The sequence below is a fragment of the Homalodisca vitripennis genome, chromosome 1 (assembly GCF_021130785.1).
Source record: "Homalodisca vitripennis isolate AUS2020 chromosome 1, UT_GWSS_2.1, whole genome shotgun sequence".
In the NCBI taxonomy this organism is placed as follows: Eukaryota; Metazoa; Arthropoda; class Insecta; order Hemiptera; family Cicadellidae; genus Homalodisca; species Homalodisca vitripennis.
In genome coordinates this window covers 75,058,755-75,080,336 of record NC_060207.1, presented here as the reverse complement: position 1 = coordinate 75,080,336, position 21,582 = coordinate 75,058,755, and the positions used below count along the sequence as shown (strand labels likewise).

General features: G+C 35.0%; 1 protein-coding gene across 1 annotated transcript in view; it reads right to left on the bottom strand.

Annotated features, from left to right (window-relative positions):
- The window catches only part of LOC124364815 (S-phase kinase-associated protein 2-like), a 37,780-nt gene extending 21,301 nt beyond the window's left edge, over positions 1-16,479 (bottom strand). Inside the window, exons 1-3 of the mRNA XM_046820595.1 lie at positions 16,354-16,479; positions 6,219-6,442; positions 1,709-1,808 (exon numbers count right to left, since the gene is read on the bottom strand). Coding sequence (XP_046676551.1) covers positions 1,709-1,808; positions 6,219-6,442; positions 16,354-16,423 — 394 coding nt within the window. The 5' untranslated portion in view covers positions 16,424-16,479. The remainder of the gene's footprint in view (positions 1-1,708; positions 1,809-6,218; positions 6,443-16,353) is intronic.
- Positions 16,480-21,582: the final 5,103 nt, after the last annotated feature.

The window sequence follows — 21,582 nt, the reverse complement described above, 5'->3', positions numbered from 1 at the left end:
CGGTCGGGTGGCCACCCTGGCTTGGTTGTAGTATGGCCTAAATTTTTATTGAACTTTTGGGTGCGTGGTTTTTCTACTGGTCAAATATCATTGGCCAGTGGAAGAATTTGTGAGATGTAGGAATCAGTGGGATATTTGCTTAAAAAGAATTAAAAGAAAAGGAAAAGTTGCAATGAATGTTATGGAGTATGAAAAAGTATTAAGGGATAGGACAAACATGTTTACCATTATTTATGAAATGTAAAATTAATCATCTTTGTATTTCCATTATAAACGCCTAGTGACTATTAAAGAAAACATTTATTTTAACAAACAGATTTTTATACATATAGAATTAGAGGGATATTATGCAAAATGTTTTCTTAGTTACATACCAAAATTTTCGATTTCTGTATAAAAATAGATTTATTCAATAAAATTATCAAAAATGCCTAGAATTTAAATATAGGAAATTTGAAGACTGTTATAGATTAGTGGTTGAATAATTTAAAATTATTTCTAGTCTGGTAATAAATATTTTGTCGGCCATGGTAATGTACATTTATATACTATTAGAAGTATTGGAAGATATCGATTGTGAGTCACCTGAATACAGAATCCTAAACTGTAAAGATAGGTATCTGAGAGTGTTCATACACTATTTTACAAAAACTGGACCTTTCACGACTACAGAAGGATGATTAAAGAGACCAATGACTAAAAACTTCTCTAAAAGTTATAGTAATAAATGAGTTCAGATGAGGAAGAAGATGAAGGACTGTATAGTGGTCGCTGAGTTTTATAATGTAGGCCAACTCTGTATGCCTTGATACTAAGGCAAATAGTGAATACTTCAATAAAAGTTTCTATTTTGGGTCTAGATTTACCTCTCTTAGGCAGAAAAAAAAATACTTAAATTTATTGCCATTGATTAACAAATAAAATTGAAATATCAATACAAATTGATAAAGTATACAATTAAGATAATGATACTACTTACAAATCAAGTGTAATACAGTGAAACATGGATAACTCAACCCTTTTTAAATAGAAAATCTTTTAAAACTCGAAATTTTTCTTCTGGTATCTTGATATTTTCATTACAAATAAATTAAAGTAAGACAGCTAATTTGTAATTTTTATGTCCACCATAAATCATTTCTACGCTAGAATTCCTAACCGTAAACGAGACAACATTAAACACTACAATGCACAATAGATAACTGATAATGGTTGTATGATAGAGCTGGACAGAACCATCGCCATACTGACTGTCACATGATGTCTATCCCATTCCTACCACTTTACTCACTACACCTGTTAATTAGCTATGTGAGCGATCTGAATGTCTTCACTGATCGAATCCCCCATTCCTCTTCCTCGCAATGTCTTTGTTCAGCCACAGTCACAATTGCATCTGCCAAGTTAGTAAAAAGTATTCTAATATGTTTCTAACTTTAACATGCTTGATGGAAAAGCACATTGTATGATGGTGTGTGTCAACATTAGACTCTGTACCTTTCCGAAGTCAAAGTATTAATGTTTTTTGATAAATATAACATGGAGTTAAAACTACTTTGTTACCTCTTTTTAAGATACTTGTAATTTGAATTTTAAAATAATTTGGACTTTTTACTACTCCTTGAGGTCTGAGTTATCCTAATTCCACTGTATAAACACACTTAACCCAAGAAATTCCATTAAAATAATACTAGAACTGTTGACTCACCTTTGGGTGATATTAGTGCCATACTGAGATCAAGATACTGGACATGACACAGAAAGTCTTCCATTGTAGAAGCAATTTCTTTGAATAATGGAGAAACAACCTAAACAAAAAAATACATAGTTGAGATTACGTTAATATTAATTCTCAAATTATGCTGTAAAATAAATTACATTGAGCCTAATCATTCTTGTTCCTATCATACAATTTTGTGGCTCTCTTCTGAAGTTAACCAGCTATTTCTAGAGCAAAGCTGGTCTAGTACTAAAAACTTTTTGGATATTTTCGTCACGCTATGCTGCTACTTCTATTTGCATTTGTAGTAAAATATTAAGCAATAAGTACACAAAAATTAATGGAACCTATTTTTGATCCTATATTACCTTAGATAAACTAAAATGGAGTAAATGGTTGGTTTTATTAATTAATATTACAAGGTAGGAGTACACCACACCATGTCTTGTAAAACAGGTATCAGTTAACAAGTCTATAGCTCGTTTTATTCTCAGTACATCCTGTGGGCAGACAGACAGAAAAGAAAGATTTACAGAACCCAGGCAGACAGAAGAGAGAATCTGCCAGCGTATTGAGTGATAAGACTTCAATGACACTCAATCAAATCCCATGGATAGTCACGCACTTTCATTAAATTAAAATACATAGAAATGAATTTTAATGCAAAATTTAAAATTTATACACAAAATTGTTCTCGAGATTTCCTGTAGACTATGTCACAACTCAGCCACCTGCCCATGATCAAACACGATATTGCTTATATAGAAATGATGTTAGATGCAAGTTTAGACAAAATTGTTCTCAAGATTTCATGTATATAGTTAGGTTATGTCAAGGCTCAACCACATGCCCATAATCAAAAACGATATTGCTTATCCAGAAATGACACTAGATGCACAATTTCAAGTTTAGACAAAATTGTTCTCAAGATTTCATGTAGATAGTTAGGTTATGTCAAGGCTCAGCCACGTGCCCATGATCAAACACGATATTTATTATACAGAATTGAAGTTATAGGCACAATTTCAAGTTCATAAGTCAAGTTCATTAAGCTCAAGTCTTTCTTGACATACCCAGTGGAAAATAGACAGAAGAGGAATTTTCCCAGAACACTTAATTAGATAAGCTAAATACAAACAACTCCCGATTATCCACGGAATAGGGTGGCTTGGCGGCCGCGGATAACGTGATTCGCGGATAATCCGCAAAACGTAAAGAAAGGCAAAGAAAAACTCGAAATAAGCAAAGTAGGACATTTAATGACTTATAACTAAGTTTTTATTACATTTAAAAGGCTGGAATAAGTTCAAAGTTAACATTACGTACCAGTATTGTATACCGTTACGTAAGCCTACAGTTAATACAGTATCGAGTACAAACAATTTAAAAGTTAGTAGTACTGTACTGTACATCATAGCTAACTAAAAATATACATAGACGGGAATGAAAATACAGTACTGTTCTGTAAATACCCTACTCTAAATAATAAAACTATTTTATATTACATTAACTGCAAATTAATTTGCTTTAAAAAAATCAGTAAGTTTCTTCTGTTTTGTTTTGTTATGGCACTTAACCCTAATTTGTGATCTAAGTTTACGTAATGTAAGATCGTCTGCAACTGTCCCGAAGTCTTCGCCCTCTAAATATTCAATAAGTCGTTCAACGTGTTGTAGAGCTGATTCATGTGAAACACGCGATTGAGGAGGCATCTCTTCTTCTTCATTGTTGTAAATTTCTTCCTCGACTCCCTGAGCTTTGTTAATGATGTCTTCATCACTCAGGAGTTCGTACCCGGGATCGTCAGCATCACAGTTCATCCATTCATTGATGTTTTCGTCATTAACATGCTCACCCCCTTCGACGGTTCTTGCCAATTGTGCTAAAGCTAATGCACAATCTACATCAGATTGATCTTGAAGGGCTTCTTCTTCTACACTAATATTGCTGTTTTCTTCACTCGCCATTAGTTTCTTCCATGATTTTTGCAATTTTGACGATTTTACTGACTTCCAAGCTGCTGCAATGTCGTAAATGCTGTCAAGAATAGATAAATCTTTCCAGAACGATTTCAGGTCATAACCTTCATTTATTCTTCTTTCTAGTAAATGGGACCTATAATTCTTTTTTGTGGCTGCAATAACTCCTTGATCCATTGGTTGGATCAAAGGAGTTACATTTGGCGGTAAAAACTTTAAAACAATGTTCCCATCAACAGATTTCATCACATTTTCAGCGGGATGTGAAGGGGCGTTATCTACTAATAAAACTGCTTTCAGGGGCAAGTTTTTGGACATGAGATGGTTTTCAACTTGTGGGACAAAGTGTTTTTCAAACCATTCTTTGAAGATTCTTTGGTCCATCCATCCTTTTTTTTTTTTTGAGAAAAGTACTGAACAGGGAGGTTTACAGCTCTAGAACCTTTAAAGGACCGTGGTTTTTTGGACTTACCAATAACAACTAAATCTAATTTATGCTCCCCTGAAGCATTGCCACAACAAAGAATTGTGTATCTTTCCTTACTAGATTTGTGCCCTGAAACTTGACGTTCTCTTTCAAAAGCAGGTGTACGTGTCGGCAAACATTTCCAGAACAAACCAGATTCGTCTGCATTATAAATCTGGTCTGGAGTCAGATTTTCAGCAGCAACATACTCCTCAAACTCTGCTTTAAATAGTTCAGCAGCTTCAGTGTTACTGCTGAGTTTGTCACCTTGCAGTGAAATTTCTCTGATGCCATGGCGTTGCTTAAACCTAGTTAACCAACCAGAAGAAGCATTAAACATACCTTCGAGGCCAAGCAGTTTGTGAAAATGTTCAGCTTTTGCTGCTAGGATCGGACCTGAGATTGGCATACCTTCACTCCTTACCTGAGCAATCCACTCAAGTAGTGCAGCGTCTAGGTGTTCATAGGTAGAAAGCTTCATTGCCTTTCTCTTTTGCAGACGACGTTTCAGCACTAGCAGCAAACGTCAATAACTTATCTTTTTGTTTAAAGATGTCACGTACGGTCGTTTCTCCAATGCCATATTCTGCACACAGGTGTTTTTTCAAAACACCGTTTTGTAGTTTTTTTTATTATTTCAAGTTTTTGGTTGATTGTTAAAACAACTCTCTTTCGTTTTTCTGACATAGTGAATTAATATAGGCCTACAGTATACTGATAAAACAAAGTATGTAAAGGCACACCTAGATAAACAGTTAATAACACACAAGAAAAGACAGTCAATAAGAAATGGCAGAATAGTCAGTAACACACGAAAGACACTTCAAAAAGAAACAGCAGAACAGTTGACACACGGAAGGCCAGTCACTAAGAAAAGGTTGAACAGTCAATACACTAACTAATCAACAAAAATACAGATGTTTAGAATAACGCAACAAATGTAAAGTAAACAGTGTAGTGTAGACAATAGGCAGTGACAGACTGATGAGTCATGGCAGATGAGTGACAGTAATGGCTGATGCGCGACAACAGTGCGCAGTGACACAAGGGAGTGGAGGTGCTTAGTATCTCTCCTTTTTGGCTTTTAATCTCGGTTTAAACATTGTTTGCTATTCATAAACATATACGATGAAATGTATATGTACGGTAAATGTATTTTCTCTTGTTTATTTTTCAGATAGCCAACTAAAATAAGTCAAGAATTCATGGGAAAATTTTCTAATGACTCCTCTACATAGGTCAGAATTCAAAATAAATCACAAATAGTTTATATCGACGTAACATGAACTAGGTATACAGCAGTGGACTTCATCTTTGAAACCAACAACAGTGCGCAGTGACACAAGGGAGTGGAGGTGGCAGTGGTGGAAATGCTTGGGAAGTGAGACAGGAGGCAAATAAGTGGAGGGGAGCAGACTGAGCTGGGTGCCTGCCCGCCTGCCAGACGAGTCACACCGCCACTCTCACTGCTACACATCACGCGTCGCCAACACAACTTACGTCTTCAAATAACTGTCTATACAGTACATTATGTAGTTAATATTCCACCATATTACTTATTACTTAGTTATTAATTCATTTATCACTAATATGCATACAGTAAGTACAGTACATAGGCTATCGTTCGCGGATCGCAGATAATGCGCAAAGCGGATAACCCGCCCGCGGATAATCGGGAGTTGACTGTATATAAAATTTATATCTCAGTTTATTCTCAAAATATCAACAAAACTAAAAAGAAATTATAAAACAAAATCTACAAGAAAAATGCCAACAGTTCATTGTAGTACTTCGATTGAGATAATTTTAATGATTTACTGTTGTTAATACATAATATAAATACGATTATGTGTGACATTAACTACCCAGGAATAAATTGAGTAAGTATTGAGGAAAAGTGTAAAAAAAGGATAAGGGGATCTTCTTTGTACTGCAGTTATGATACTAAAGGTATTAACAAAAACTGATAATGATTTTGTGACTTAAACTTTAATTATAAAAGTTTATTCAATACTTTCCTCATTAAAGCCAAACATGACAAAACAATACTGACCTCAACCTGTGACATCCGCAGTATGGCAGGATTGCGCTGTAGCACGTAGCCAACCTGATCAGGCCTTAATACCTGATTGGTGAGATCAATACGTTCCCAGAGTGACTCGTCATACACGACACGCCGCCAGCGCTGACACACCATCGCACACACTGACAATGTCCTTTTTGGCAGCCACTGCAGAATCATCAGCACAATCTCATCTGATAGTATTGAGAATATATCTGCAACAATGCAAAACTATCATCAGCCTTCATTCAAAAACCTAAATATCCCTCTTTAATTGACACTGATTGATAAGATTATCTTCTATTCAGGTAAAAAGAAATACTATTTCAGAGTAATACTTCACTAATAATACCACTCAGCCAGACTGTAGGTACAAAAAAATAATTCTATAACTGACTCATAAAATCTAGCACCTGTCATAAAACCTCCCAACTAAAAACTGCAGACTAGACAGATGATGTTCTTTTGAGGTAAGAAAAAGATAGTATTCTACAAAGGTGAGTCAAATAAAAGCTGAAATTTGGCAAAAACATTATTTAACCTTCTCCTGGGCACTAAGTGCGTGGTGCTAAGTCCAATTGACTTTAATCTTCACCAACTTTATCATCATTTCTGCTTTCTGCTGTCATCATACAGCTACTTTTAGAACTGCTAATGGAAATATCTATTGACAATATTGTTGTCCTTGTTCTTTGTATGTTTTCACACTTAGGGATGCTATCTGGGGAGAGAGACAAATAATAGAAGTAGAGGAATAGTATGTTGAAATTTGAGGGTGGTGAGAACAGTGCGACTATAATTCACTCTAGTGATCTAGTCTGTAAACAAGCTGTGAAGTGAAGATGAGAGAGGGTGTGGGCAAGGTATGAGAAAGTGTGGGATACAGGAGACAGCATAGTGCAGCACAGTTTATGGTGAGCTGTCAATAGGCATGTTCCAATATCGAGAATTTTCCAATATTCAATATCTGCAATATCAAATTATATTTTTACCAACATAGGATATAAACACGAGTACCCCAAATTTAACAACAATGCACTTTTTAATAAAGTAAATTGATACCTATGACAATTTTAATTTTATACTATAGTAAATTTATATTAGAGTTATTATAACTAATAAGAGTTTATTATATTATTAAAAATATCAATTAGTGTAAAAGGGATTGAAACAAAAAAAAAAAAAAAAAAAAAACACTGAGATTAGCTCACTGAAAACACTTGTTTGTCAGTTAATTTTTGAAATCTAAAATCAATCACTTCATGACTTAATTTAAATATCAAAACAAAAATAGTTGTTATTTCTGCAGTATGATAAAAATATTATTTTTGTATTTAAAATGTTATGATGAGACCTATTATACAGCCGACTCTCGATAATTCAAACATTCGATAAATTCAAAACTCTTGGTAATTCGAACGAAAAGGCCGGTCCCTTGAAAAGCTCTCACTATTTCGAAATTTTTCAATGCATTTTGATACACTCGGTATTTCGAACTTACCGCAGAGGACAGACTAATTTTGAACACGCAGTAATTCGAAGTCTTGTCGGCGGAACTCTCTATAATTCGAAATGACGTAAACGAATTGAGGTTAGGCCGATACAGAACACACGCAATAATTCGAAGTTCACTCGACAGAACTCTTTGTAATTCGAATTGAGAGTCGGCCGGTGGGAAACACGCATTTCAACTCATTCCTGTCATAACAAGAAACTTTGCATCATGTGTCCCAGAGCATACTCTTTGCAGTGTTGGTTATGTTTTGCGCCGTGTCGTGTGGAAGTTGTGTTTGTTGTGTGTAAGAAGTGTTTGTCGTGATGGCTACTAAGCAAAAAATATAAATGTCTTTCTCTTTCGGAAAAGAAAGAAGTGATCGCGTGGTAGAAAGTGGTAAAGCGAAGTCGGAAGTTGCAAAAACATTTCAAATCCCTGCGAGTACCTTGTCTACCATTCTAAAAAATAAACAAAAAAATAGTTGAAGTGAGTTCCGTAGCAGGAAGAAAAAGAACGACAAAAGGTGAATATCCTAGATTAGAAGAGTGTTTAGTCACATGGCTTAGACAGTGTAGAGAAAAAAATGTTTTCCTGTTGGAGGTTCGCTTTTAAAATAAAAGCGGCAAAGGCATATGCTAAAGAGCTTCATCTCCAGCTTTGCAGCAAGCGAAGAATGGTTGACTAATTTCAAAAAACGTAATGGTATATTTTTAAAAAGGTTTGTGGGGAAAGCGCTAGCGTTAGCGACAGTGTGTGTTTCCGATTGGCGTGCAGAGTTGTCCAGCTTAACAGAAAGTTATGAACCACACAACATTTTTAACACCGACGAGACCAGCTTATTCTTTAAATGCATGCCGGACAAGACATTTACATTTAAAGACGAGAAATGCCACGGATGGAAACATAGTAAGGGAAAGGTTAACTCTTCTGTTGACTGTTAACATGGATGGTTCCGAAAAATTGAAGCCCCTCCTCATCGGGAAAGCAGCAAAACTTAGGTGTTTTAAAGGTATCCAGCCATTTCCCGTAACCTACCGCTCGAACAAAAAAGGCGTGGATGACAACGGAGTTGTTTAACCCTCTCCCGGTCACAAGCCATGAATCGCCACGCACTGTTTCCGAGCCACTGAAGGTCAAACGCCACGAATCGCCACGATCTACATTACCAACTGTGTCCGTCTGGTGCTGCTCCCATCGGCATTAATTTGAACTATTACAGTTTCTAGCCTATACGGAGTCCTACTTCTTAGTATTGAAACCATTACAACGAATTATTATCTATTATTTTGGCAGTAGTTGAGTGGTAAATATGGCTGATTTTAGGTGTTCGCTTCGCAACAGTGAGATTGATCGGGAGGTGTGTAGTAATAGTGATATTAGTGATGCATCAAGTGTTGGTGATTTGAATGATGTTTGACGATAATTATATTACTGACTGAAACAAAGTGATTCGGAGAGTGCGGGTGAGTCAATCGATGTTGCTGACCTTGAGCCGGGCGAACCGACGACTAGTTGTCGCCGACAAAACATGCGGCCGTGTGCCCCCTCCCCTGGTCTCGCACAATAAACTTACACAGAACCAAATTATTTTACAGTGATTTTGGGCCATCTCACACTTTGCCTGTTGGTTCTGATGTCGTAGAATATTTTATAGGCCGCTGAGCGCTCACCGTAACGCGCCGCCGCGAATTAATAGGTCTCGTTCTGCCATGAGCGCCTGAAATTAATGTGACCGGGAGAGGTTAACGAGTGGTTAAATTCATTGAACAGCGACATGAAAAAACAAAATCGTGAAATCCTCTTATTCCTTGATAACTGTTCAGTTCATAACAACCCTCCAAATCTCTCGAATGTGAAAACTTCACTTTTTTTCCACCAAAATATAACATCCAAGTTGCAGCCTCTAGACCAAGGGCATAATTCAAAACTTCAAAGCATTTTACAGACATGAATTAGTCAAGATTGTACTGGATGGAATTGACAGTAATGAAACTCCAAACATCTCTATTCTCACAGCCATGTTGATTGTTTTGAAAAAGCGTGGAAAAGTGTGAGTCAAACGACAATATTTAACTGTTTCCGTAAGTCTGGATTCTGTGTTAACACACCCGATGAAGAACTTCAAGTTGTGCAGCCAACACCTTGGAATCTCACCCTGTAATAGGAGATGTTCCATTTTGAAGATTTTTGTGCAAGTTGATGAGGAAGTTGCAGTATGGGGAACCCTTACTGATGCTGACATCTTGGGCGCTAAAGATGAAGAACAACCTGATGTTGATAACGATGAGGAAGACCAGGAGTTCCCGCCTGTCACAATGAAGGAAGCCAGCACATCCTTAGAAAAGCTGCGCCATTTTTCTCTCCAGGTAAAAGCATCGCAATAAACTACTGTAGTTAGCCTATCATTTTTGTTTAAACTGATTTAAAAATGCCATATTCTCCACACTGCAATTTATCCATCATTTTTTTACTGAATTTGATGTCCGAAAGTAGCGTAGACTTTTTTTTAACCTTAGGGTCTTAGGGTCTGTAAAATCAGCTGTTTGTTTAGTGTAAAACTTCAATGTAAATACTGTATGTCATAAGTTATAATACAACCAACAAATTACGTAATTTTCGGCATTTGTTACGAAATACGCTGTGACAGTTGTTTTCTTTCTTTTCTTTGCAGACAGAAGTTGGGCCGGAAGTGTTTCGACGCACTATTTGTGTTAAACAAGGTCGTCGATGAGGCACGAATCAACGTGAAAAAGCAATCAAAGGATAACAGATTTTTCAATTAATCATTAGAAATTAATGTTCTTTAAGTTTTGTTAGTTTGCCGTATGACATTGTGTGTTTAATAAAAAACTCGTGGTAATTCGAATAGTTTTCTTTTCCTCTCAATAAATCGAAACTCTCGGTAATGTCAAAACTCTCACTAATTCGAATTTTGTTTGCATGTCCCGCCAATTTCGAATTATCGAGAGTCGACTGTATTAAAAGAAACATAATAGGAGAAACTATTTAGAAGATAATGATTTGAATTAATTTATTTTTAAACCTTAAGAAAGTACATATTTGTTAAGCAAATTAAGTATGTAAAAGTCACACTATGTGTATGGAAACAAAAAATAAAGGCTCCAATCTCCGATGAGCTACAGTTAGTACTACACAAGAGTGCATTAAAATCAAATCCGTTTAATATTATTGTATGTTGATTATAATTTTTTCTCCATTTTATTCCATGATATAAACCGTCAGCCAATCAGAACTGTAATACTATGACTAACACAGTTAATCGGGCCTGGGCTACTTTCATAACACAAAGACAATCAATTAGTGTTGGTGGCATAGCGATCATAACAATATACTGTGGAGAAACAGACAATAACATCTATATTGCCACCAACACAAGACATTTACCTAAAATGTACATGCAACTGTTTTTCAGTAAATACAAACGTTTTACATTGAGTTATAATATTATAAAAATATGAAGGGTCTAAAGCGTACATTTATAAAAATAAAACATTGAAAGCTGATATTCACAATAATCTCGATATTGTGAAGGTGCATTTCTGATATCAATATAATATCGGAACATCTCTAGCTGTCAACACTATGATAATTCTAATGACACCAAGTTGGCACACTTCTCCCATATAGACCGGCAGTCTATTTCTATTATTAGTCTCTGCTAGGAGTAATACGAGTATATGGACATTTTTTCAATATCTTCATTGACAGTGATTTACTAGTTTTCATCCCAATTCCCTCCAACTTATGGTGCTATCTTAAAGAATTATTACAACTATTTGTAATATTCTGCAAGTATTGCTTTAACAGTATAGGAATTTTTAAAATACCACCATTTAACAGAGAATTCAATAATCTTTGCAACAAAGTGTATCTTTACGCTAGAGCAGCGGCAGAAGATTGATTTGACTGGAATAGGGTTAATGAGATTGGATAATAGATACTCCAGCATATATATTTTGCAACTTCTGCAAGAAACATAACAAAAATATTTTCTGGAACCAATCATTAAGTTTCCACTGCTGCATCGTCTTACAATTGTTTTATTTCTGTATTTTTTAAGAGGCCAAAAAATGGAAATCGTAGGGTGACAAATTAAAGCCACATTTAGGAAGAAGTGAATCTACTACATTTTCTCTAATTCTGTGACGACTACTTACCAACTGTAGATCAACAGATAGGGCCGAATATTTTTGTGAATCATGACATTCTTTAATTCATTCAAGAACTCATAATTTTACACAGTATTTCTTACACAACAGTTATGCAAAAAAAATCATTGAATAATGTACCTAGTGGGAATTTAAAAATCGAGAAAATATTCCCGGCAATATTTCCAAAATTCATAAATTTCCAGGAATTTATGATTAATTAGCAAGGCAGCTCAAAAAGCTGTGAATTGATAGGTAAAAGCAGCAATTATTTGGTAAAATTAAACTAAAAAATTGAAATATATTTTTAAATAAAATTATAATTAAATCAAATTCTGGCAATTAATCATTTTTACGTGAAATTGCTAAAATTAATAGGTCAATGTGAAAATTGTGTGATAAAATAAAACTCTATATGTTTAAAAAATATTATTACTGATTGAATAAAAACATCAGAAAAATAAATAGAATGTAAAATTGAATGCAAAAGGTTTAATAGGTTATTTAGCATCTTTACTTTCCATATTAAATCGTTTAAGTCCCCAAGTACCTGTCACTCTCAATGTCCATTAAATCTTCTTGATCCTTCTCCTACATTTTTCCAAAAAGAAAAAAAAATCATTGCCATCGTTATTAGACTTGATCTCATCATATTCATCAATCTCAAGGATTTCTTCTCTTCTTCCTGCCCTCTTGTTTCCTCTGGGTTGCCTTATGCTTGCTCACTTGTTGCCTCTTTTGGAGGTGGAGCATTCATGAGCTTCCAGTCATAAGAAAGAAATATTAGTTTCACTTAGACTAAAGACAGTTTCCTTTTTTTAGGAATGCATCCAAGAAAACGTACTAAATGTAAGCTCTGAGGTAGCTAAAGTTACTGGTGTCCTCAATGTGGCTACATCTACCAAGTCACAAGTACCCCCTCCACCATGAAAGAGGCTTATATAATTTTCTCTTTATCACCAATCCCTCCCTAAAAGAAACTTTCTTGAGAATAAGCCTTCCTTGTCTCTGTAGTCAGCTAAACTTTCTTACTTTTATAATGTCCAGACCTATCTGCTGAGCACAATCACAAACAAACCTATAGCGCCTAGTAGTTCTGTAGGGTCGAGCAAAACTTCCTTGCACTTTAGGGTCAACCATAAATATTGCCAGATGGATTCTTCCAATGCCAAAATCTTTTCTCTCAATAAATTTCTACATGACTTTTTCATTGGACTTTTGCGTGGGTGATGTTGGTAAATTTTCCCTCATACTTTTCTCTAGTACATATAATATCCTGACCAAATGAAATGGCTATGTATTTGTGAGTCATTTGACTCAATGGATGTGGTAAGATCAACAATAATTGGTTTAAGCAGTTTTACAATTTTTTCTATTCTAACCTAAAATACAGCATCATCTAGTAGTTTAATTTTAATGGATGGGTCTAGATCAGCCTTTTCATTGATGGTCAATGTTTTAGGACTACTTTGTTCGATTACAAACTCTTCAAATATAAAAAAGGTGGCTGCCCATTTGGTCTGCCCTGCCAACTTCAGAGATTCGATCTTTGAACCTTATCTCAGAATAAAATCCATTTCATTATACAAAGCTTTCAATATGCAACTGTTTTTTATAATCTACTATAGTTATCACCTCTGCAAAGAAATTTTAATAGTCTAACATCCTAAGATGTACACAGCACACAGTAAATAGAGAAGGTGAGCAATGCACTCTAATGGTACTATATGAGGACACTTCTTTTAACAGTGTTAAGGCTGCTTTCATATTTGGAGCATTGTCGGCAATAACCACCATCAACTTATCAGGACTATATTTCTAGATGACAGATCCAATGATCTCTGCCAAATATTCTGCATTATACTCTCGGTTTTGGTCATTTTAAAATATATAAAAAGTGGTTGTGGTATTGAAATAGTAAAATGAATTATAGACTCGTTCCTGATATTGCTCTAAATAGTATGGCAATATTGGATATTATTTACCTAACAATTAAGAATTGCAAAGCTGAAAAACGTCAAGAAACGGTGAATTTGTAAAAATAGGAAGTTTTTGAATACTTTAAACCTGTGATGTTTAAACAGGAGTTCCAAAGAGAAATTACTTGTTTAAAAAATGTCTATTCACTGTACATTCTGTACGTTTTATCAATAAAGAATTTCTGAATCTGAATCTGCCTGGTTTTTAAATGCTTGAGTTTTTAATAATCTATGGTTTAGGAATCAAAATACATTTAATTCTATAAATTCCCAGAATAATGTTTATACAGGAAATTAATGAATGGAATAATAATTCTTGGATTAAAAAGTATACATTTCCTTAACTTAGTTTCAAGAACCTAAGTTTTAAAACATTCAAAATCTAAAACTTTTCATAAAGTAACAATTTTTAGGAATCTTCCGAGGCCAACGAAATATTCCAATTTCATAAGTTCCCTATCACTGGGAATATTCACAGCCCACATCACTAAATGTATCATACTTTTTTTAATGAAATCTTATCTATATCTGGATATCTAACAACTACATCCATATGCTAAATTGAATCAAAATTCTCTGTCCACTCATTTGGTCATGTCTGACACTTATATAAATACAAAATTTTGTTGAAAATAACATTTTAAACTCAGGAATTTCCAATTATATATTTCCACTAAAAACTAAAATTAAAGTTTTTACTACCTAAATGCTTCTTCCAATCTGTGTTGTGTAATGGGACATTAAAAAAATAATTCGTTCATTTATACTTTGAAGTAAATTATTTTAGACTTCTTAAAATAAATGTAAACGGTTTTTACCAACATCATATTTTATAATTACTACTTTATTCTACCTTCGTTTAAATTGTTTCTTTCATTACATAATAAAATTTACTGTATAATTATTTGACCTAATCTAACTGAAGTTAAAATATATAATAACCATTGAACTTTTCCTATCAGAATTAGTAAAGTTGGTCTTGAAACCAATTAAATTACATTTATTTAATTTAAAAAATATCTTAAACTATATGTATTTTTTGATAAATTGTTATTGGCTTCCTTGAAGACAAGAAGAAAGAGGAAAGTGCTTGAATATTACTGTGTGTAAGTTGGCTAATGTTTCCTATGTTTCCTGTCTATTTCTCAATCTGACGAGGCTAATAATGTCAACACCTTAATTTTAGGAGGATGAAATGGGAGGGTATCAAAAGGGTTAAAAATATAAAATTAAATATTTTTTTCTCAATCTTATTTTTTTTAGATTGGCACACCTGAAATCAACCATCAGACATGTAAATAAATGTTAAACCAGCATCAGCTAACCATATACTGATCCTTAAAGTGGTGACTGTCAATAACTTTTGTCTAGATGTCCAACTATGATTTGCAATTGTTTATGCGTCTGACAGTCAGTTGTAAGAGTCAACTGCACTGGTGGCCATCTTAATTGTAGCTCCATAAGAACAATATTAAAACCATGCAATTTAAAATTCTTATTTTTTAATTGTAGAACATTGGTTATTAAAAAAAATCTGAACTTTTTATACTTCATCGTTGAAATAATAAAAAACGTGTACAATAAAAAAATTTGAATGCATATCAATTATATCATTAAACCGAGACATCTTCTACAATATTATAGTGAAAAACAAGGGCATAAAAATCCATGAGGTTTAACTTTGTTCTTATGGAGTGAAAAACAAGGTTGTTTCATTACATCCATCTCATGAGTCAAATTTAAAAACTTATCTGAGAAAAACAATTATTATTTCATATGGACTTAAAGAAAATTAGGTTGTATGCTTCTACAGTGCAAATTGAGTCTCGGCTCTTAGACTTTTAAAAATCTACAGGAAATATCTGTACTGAAGAGAATTTTAATCTTTTAAAGACTTCAATCATACTTTAAATCTATATACCTTTAAATGTTCCCATTTTCAAAATTAAGACAAAATTTTAGTCAGTGATAATTATTTGAAATGTATTAACAAAAGATATTTAACTTTTTATTACCCTTATCAATTGTTTCTAAATTCAGCAATTCCAAATGGCTAAAACAATTAACCACTCCCTAGGTTAAAGTTTCCATGTTTTCTACCTTATTACAGCAGCATTTATATCATAGACAAACCCAATTATCTAATATCACAACATTTTTTAGATTTAATTTTCAGGTCCAAATATTTTTTTTATTGTAATTATGTACTCCCGATTGTGTTGTAATCTACTCTTTTGAATAAATTTAATGTAGTAATTTTTTAAATAAAGAAAATAATATAACACTATTGGTGATGTAATGAAGTATCTTATGTTATTATTTATTTGTATTTAGCATAAGTAATTATCAGTCCTAGTTTTACAGTGAGGAGTAAGAAAAAGTCTCTATTAACTACAATTTTTTGGTATATCTCAACTAAAAAACCAACATTGAAAACCACTAATAGGTAATAAGCAGCAGGTACAGTATAAGTTGAGGCTCACCTAGCTTGCAGCTGTTCTTAACAGATCGCCTCGACCTGTACGAGAGCAGCTGTTCTGGTGGAGTGATCATGACAATGTCCGCTTGTTTTATATGACTTGTTGGTGACTTTTGGGGAAGGGAGTCCATGGATGTGGTGGGGGGGGGGGGGGGTGGGGGGGGGGGGGGGTGGGGGGGGGGGGGGGTGGGGGGGGGGGGGGGTGGGGGGGGGGGGGGGTGGGGGGGGGGGGGGGTAAAGTTCTGGTAAAGATTTGTTTAAAGTAAATTTCTTCTTTGTTGTGCTTGATAGAGCAATATCCTCGTTAAAGGAGAGATTTGAACTGATGGAAAACCATAGTGAAGGTTTTAAATTTCTCTATGATATTGCTAGCTTAGGAAAAGCATGGAGTGAATCAGAGTTAAAGAAAGCCTGCAAACACCTTGAAACAGTTTTGAGCGGTGGTGATGGAGATGACAAACAAAAAGAATATGACATTAACGGAGATGAGCTGTTTGATGAGCTTCAAATCTTTGGACCAATGCTGCCCCCTACAAGTCACCCAGCTGGAGCGTTGTCTTTTATAACCAAACGTGGTTATGTGGATACTTTTCCAAATATTTTTGTAGCATTGAGAATCTTGTTAACGCTGCCAGTATCCGTGGCCAGTGGCGAAAGAAGTTTTTCCAAATTAAAACTGATAAAAACTTACCTACGATCAAATTTGAGCCAAGAACACTTAAGTGTGTCTAGCAACCTTGGCGATTGAAAATGATGCCCTAAATGAAATGGAAACGGACATTCTACTGCAAGAGTTTTCAAAATTAAAAGCCAGACGAATTCCTTTTTAATTGCAACATTGAGTATCTTAATTGTAATTATTAGGCTATTATTTTTTAATTTTGAATTGTCTGTAATACAACCTGACGTTTAACAATGACTTGTACACACAATATTGATTGTAGAACGATTTTTGTGTTTTTCCATCATACATCACATAACTTAATAATGTAATGTATCGTAATTGTAGTCTACAATGTGTCACTGTATTTGTAAATGAACACTGGTAAATAAACATAAACTCTGGTTTGTCAGCTATTTTTTTCTCCTAATTTGTTCCCCTTTGTTTACTATTTAGGTACAAGGTATGTGACATTTACCGTTGTACGGTGTAAGTGTATGACGGTTTATCGGGGGGGGGGGGGGGGCGCCAAAACTACTGTTTGCTTACACTATAAAATTAGCTAGGGCCGGCCCTGCATGCCAGTAAGTAATACACACAATTGATGAGAATGTGTATCCATTTATGTAGCCTCCGTGACATAGCTTCACTATTATTTGAACTGGGTAATATTTGAACAACATCCTACCACAAATTTAATAAGTGAGGATTATTATTTAAGGATAGGTTAGTAGATTATAGAGCAATTTCCAATATAAATTTCCTGAATACAAAATCTTTTTAGACACGTGTTTAAATGCTTTTACTTGTTTTTCTTTCAGTTATAATATACAAGTATTAGAATCATGCAGTGCCTACAAAAATAAGGATCTTTCCCAAGTGTCAGTTAAATCAGGGTTGGTCATTAAATTAACCCACACCATTATTTGTCCAATTTCATGTTTTTACATGACAATTATTCTAAAATCCATATTATATTAGTTTCTTCATCAGGAGAAATTAAGTTCATTTGTACAATATAACTACAAATAAGTAAAATGGTTTTTTGTGCAAATTATTAAGGTATTTCTTTATAAATACCAGGAAACTAGACAATATATTAGTCATACCTGACTGGAAGGGCTCGGTGCAATGTGAATATTGTTTCCACCAGCTGCAACTTTGCTATAAATCCAGAAATTTGGCTACACAAACAATTTATTGCCCCAAAAAGTGTAAGCTAAAACCATCATTTTTTAAAAATGTCTTAATCCTTTAAGGACTTCTTGATGACAATATATTGTCTAGGTTCCTTGTTATTCCTAAAAAGATTATATTAGTAATATGCACATAAAAGACCATTTGGCCTAATTTCATAACATAAGTTACTTAATTTAAGGCAGATATTTTGAGTAATGGTTAATTACTTGGAGCATTTTACAACTGTACTGATTGTGTTTAAGGTCATGTTACCAAAAAACAACTTTGCCCATTTTGACTGGTAGAGGCTGAAAGAGTACTTTCTCCTTATACTTTCTCATTTTCCAGCCACAAAGCAAGCATATTTGTAGGTGCCACAGTTTAATGTTTTTAAACTATACAAGTCTGGATAAAATATGAACATGGCTTTAAATTTGACTGCATTACAGACCAAGTAAGATTCAAGACATCTTAGAGTTCATTGATCTCAACACTTCATTTCTATCTTTCAAAGGTGGGAAACTACTACTAGTTTGCTAAAAATACAAGATTACAATCAGCACTGTATACAACCATTATTGTAATCTGTGAAGATACAGCCTTTGTACTTTACCATAAACATAAATGGAACAAACAGAAAGATATAATAATACGAGAAGAAAGAAAGGGTACTGGGAACTGTTTACATTTATCCATCTCAACAACATGCGGAATGAGTGGACTTCACCTGACCTAGTGGTGATTACCCTAAGCAGAAGACTCAATTTTATTGACTGGCAAATTTTTTCAATAGTTACGACCAAAAAAATGTTTCTTGCAATTTGTTATATTGGGTTTGCAAATGCAGAAAAAAACATATTTTCCCAAAGAAAAAAATCTGGGATTTTAAAATTCTGATATGAAAAATACATAATAACAATATACAGTAGAAAGGAAACAAATATTTGTCAGTACTTTTACATATATGTCGAGGCAAAGCACAAGATCATCTAAAGTTAATTGTTCGCACATACCTTTAGAATTTTTTAGTGGTTTTAAAGGCTTGAACAAAGTCTAGCAGCCTGGTATGTCACACCCACAGCATTATAAGACTTACCCCAGACTGCAATCCAATACTTTTCACTAGCACTAAAACAACATGCTACAGCATTTTAGATTATATAGTTTTTGTATTGTTTACAAACTCTTTAATATAAAAATAGGTTTGAGCAGGCGAAAAGTGGAACTACCATTTTACAAGTTTAACATTGTTGCAGATAAAAACTTCTAAACAGTTTTTGGCAGTTGTGATCTATCTACAGAAGTAAAGTAAAGAGTGTCTTATTAACCAACCCTCTCTAACACTTGACCTGAGGACCAACAGCTTAGAGGTGACTTCTAAACCACCACCAATTGCTGGGCAGGCGGGCTTGCTAGTTTTGATAGAATCGCTCAATTGTCAACCACCCAAGCAGCAGACACCCTCGACATTGCTCAGGGTGGCCACTTTAAAACCTCTTTTCAAATTCCCGATTTTCCCGGTCGAAAATTTCCGGTTATCTAGTCAATTTTTAAACCAAATAGACAACTGTAGTACTGTATTTAGCCCTTACGCCAAGTGCAACAATGACGTTTTATCGTCACTAGCTGTATTTGGAAGAAATGTCACAAAGCTGCGGTGCTCTAGCATTTCGTCGCTAGCGATATGCGAGAAATTCGGTGACAATTTATCGCTATCACCTATTTTAAGCTCCTCAGTTTTTATCTCTGTGTCTTTCGACGTGTCGACGTAACATTGTGTATACATAATAACTTTCCTTTCTGTGATGTTTAGAAAATACATGTATCTAATTCGTAAATACAAAGATAACAAATAAATACCAACTCAGCGCTACTATGGGGCAAACTGCAACCCAGTATTGCGGGTCAGAGGTCTAACGGTGGACGAATTTTCGGTACAAGACAATGATTTCGCAGGTACACAAGATCGGTTCAGTACAATCAACAAATAAACAGACAGTGCAGACTCAGTAGGTTAGTCAGTTAGATTACAGTCAAGAACTACGAAACAAGACAATCAAGATTCTCATGCATGTTGGACTATTTGGTTTGACCAGTTAGAATCGTTTGAACGATCGTCACGTGTACGTAGAAGTCGTTCTGGTAAATAGTAGACGGGAGAACTGATGGGATTTCCAGCCGTCGTCCAACCAATGCCGCTCTGACGACGAAAACTGATCGGCTGGTCGTTTGTAGACTCGCAACAACATTAAGTTGCGTTTATACTGGCAAATAAAGTTGTGAGAGAATTGATACAACTACTGTAGCATAATGTGAACAATATAAGCAATTTTACTCACGAGAACTGTCGCAAGTACTTGCTGGTTGTTCCGGGAGTCAAGACAAAGTCTGCACACACGACGGTGATGTCTCGGCAATGTTTATAATTGAAATTTTAATAGCCGACACTTTTCTCTAGTTCTTGTAACCAACTGACTAGCACTGATTGCGGCAGCGCTCGCGAGAGCCCTTGCGCCCGTTTAGACTAGCGATGTTTAGTTAGACACAAAACTTTGCACCATTTTTGCAAGTGTAAACGCAGTTCAGTTGAGATTTGGATGTGACCGTGATATCAAAACAAAACATCACTTCCTTTGTTTTAACCTATGTAATTTGATGACAATCGGAGCGTGTGTGAGAAGCAATCGTTCATAGTCCAACCGAGGCCTCGGCCGCGGTACGAGCGGTTAGCGCTAGATTGGGCGGGGGCTTGTAATATTTAATGTTTGTGTTGTACATATGGGGGACAACCGACACTAGCCATTGCATACGTGAGCAGCAGGGCAGTACCATACGATGGTGTTTATCCGCCGCCAATTCTAGACATTAAATGTTTCTCCTGCCGCTCAATCCTTAGCTCAGTCTGTCATTATTGTACAACAGGACGCAAACACCGCCTTCTCGACGGTACTTGTTGCAACTAATCTTTTTAAGCTTTGTATAAATCCAACTGACATTCTGGTGTACTAAAAAAACCAGGCTGCATCTCTTATCAAACTGTCAAACATATTATTCAACAAACCGAACTCTGACGCCTGTTTATAACACTGTACATTTTAGGCCTGTGCTATCTATCTAACACACGTCTTTCCAAAATACTATTTTCTCTAAAGAATAAGAGTTGGACAACTTCGTCCGGAGACCCTACTTCCACGACTGAATAATACTTAAGTACAAAAAACTCATTTGTGTCGCGGTTACTACCGCTCTGCCACTTAAAGCGTACCACTCGTTTAGTACCGAAGTCAGACACGATTGGTCGGCCAATTTTAACTGTCCAATGCATTGTTACACGTTTTTTTTTTTGGGAGGGGGGGGCGGAGGCTTGTCACGGCACAAGAGTAGAACTCACGT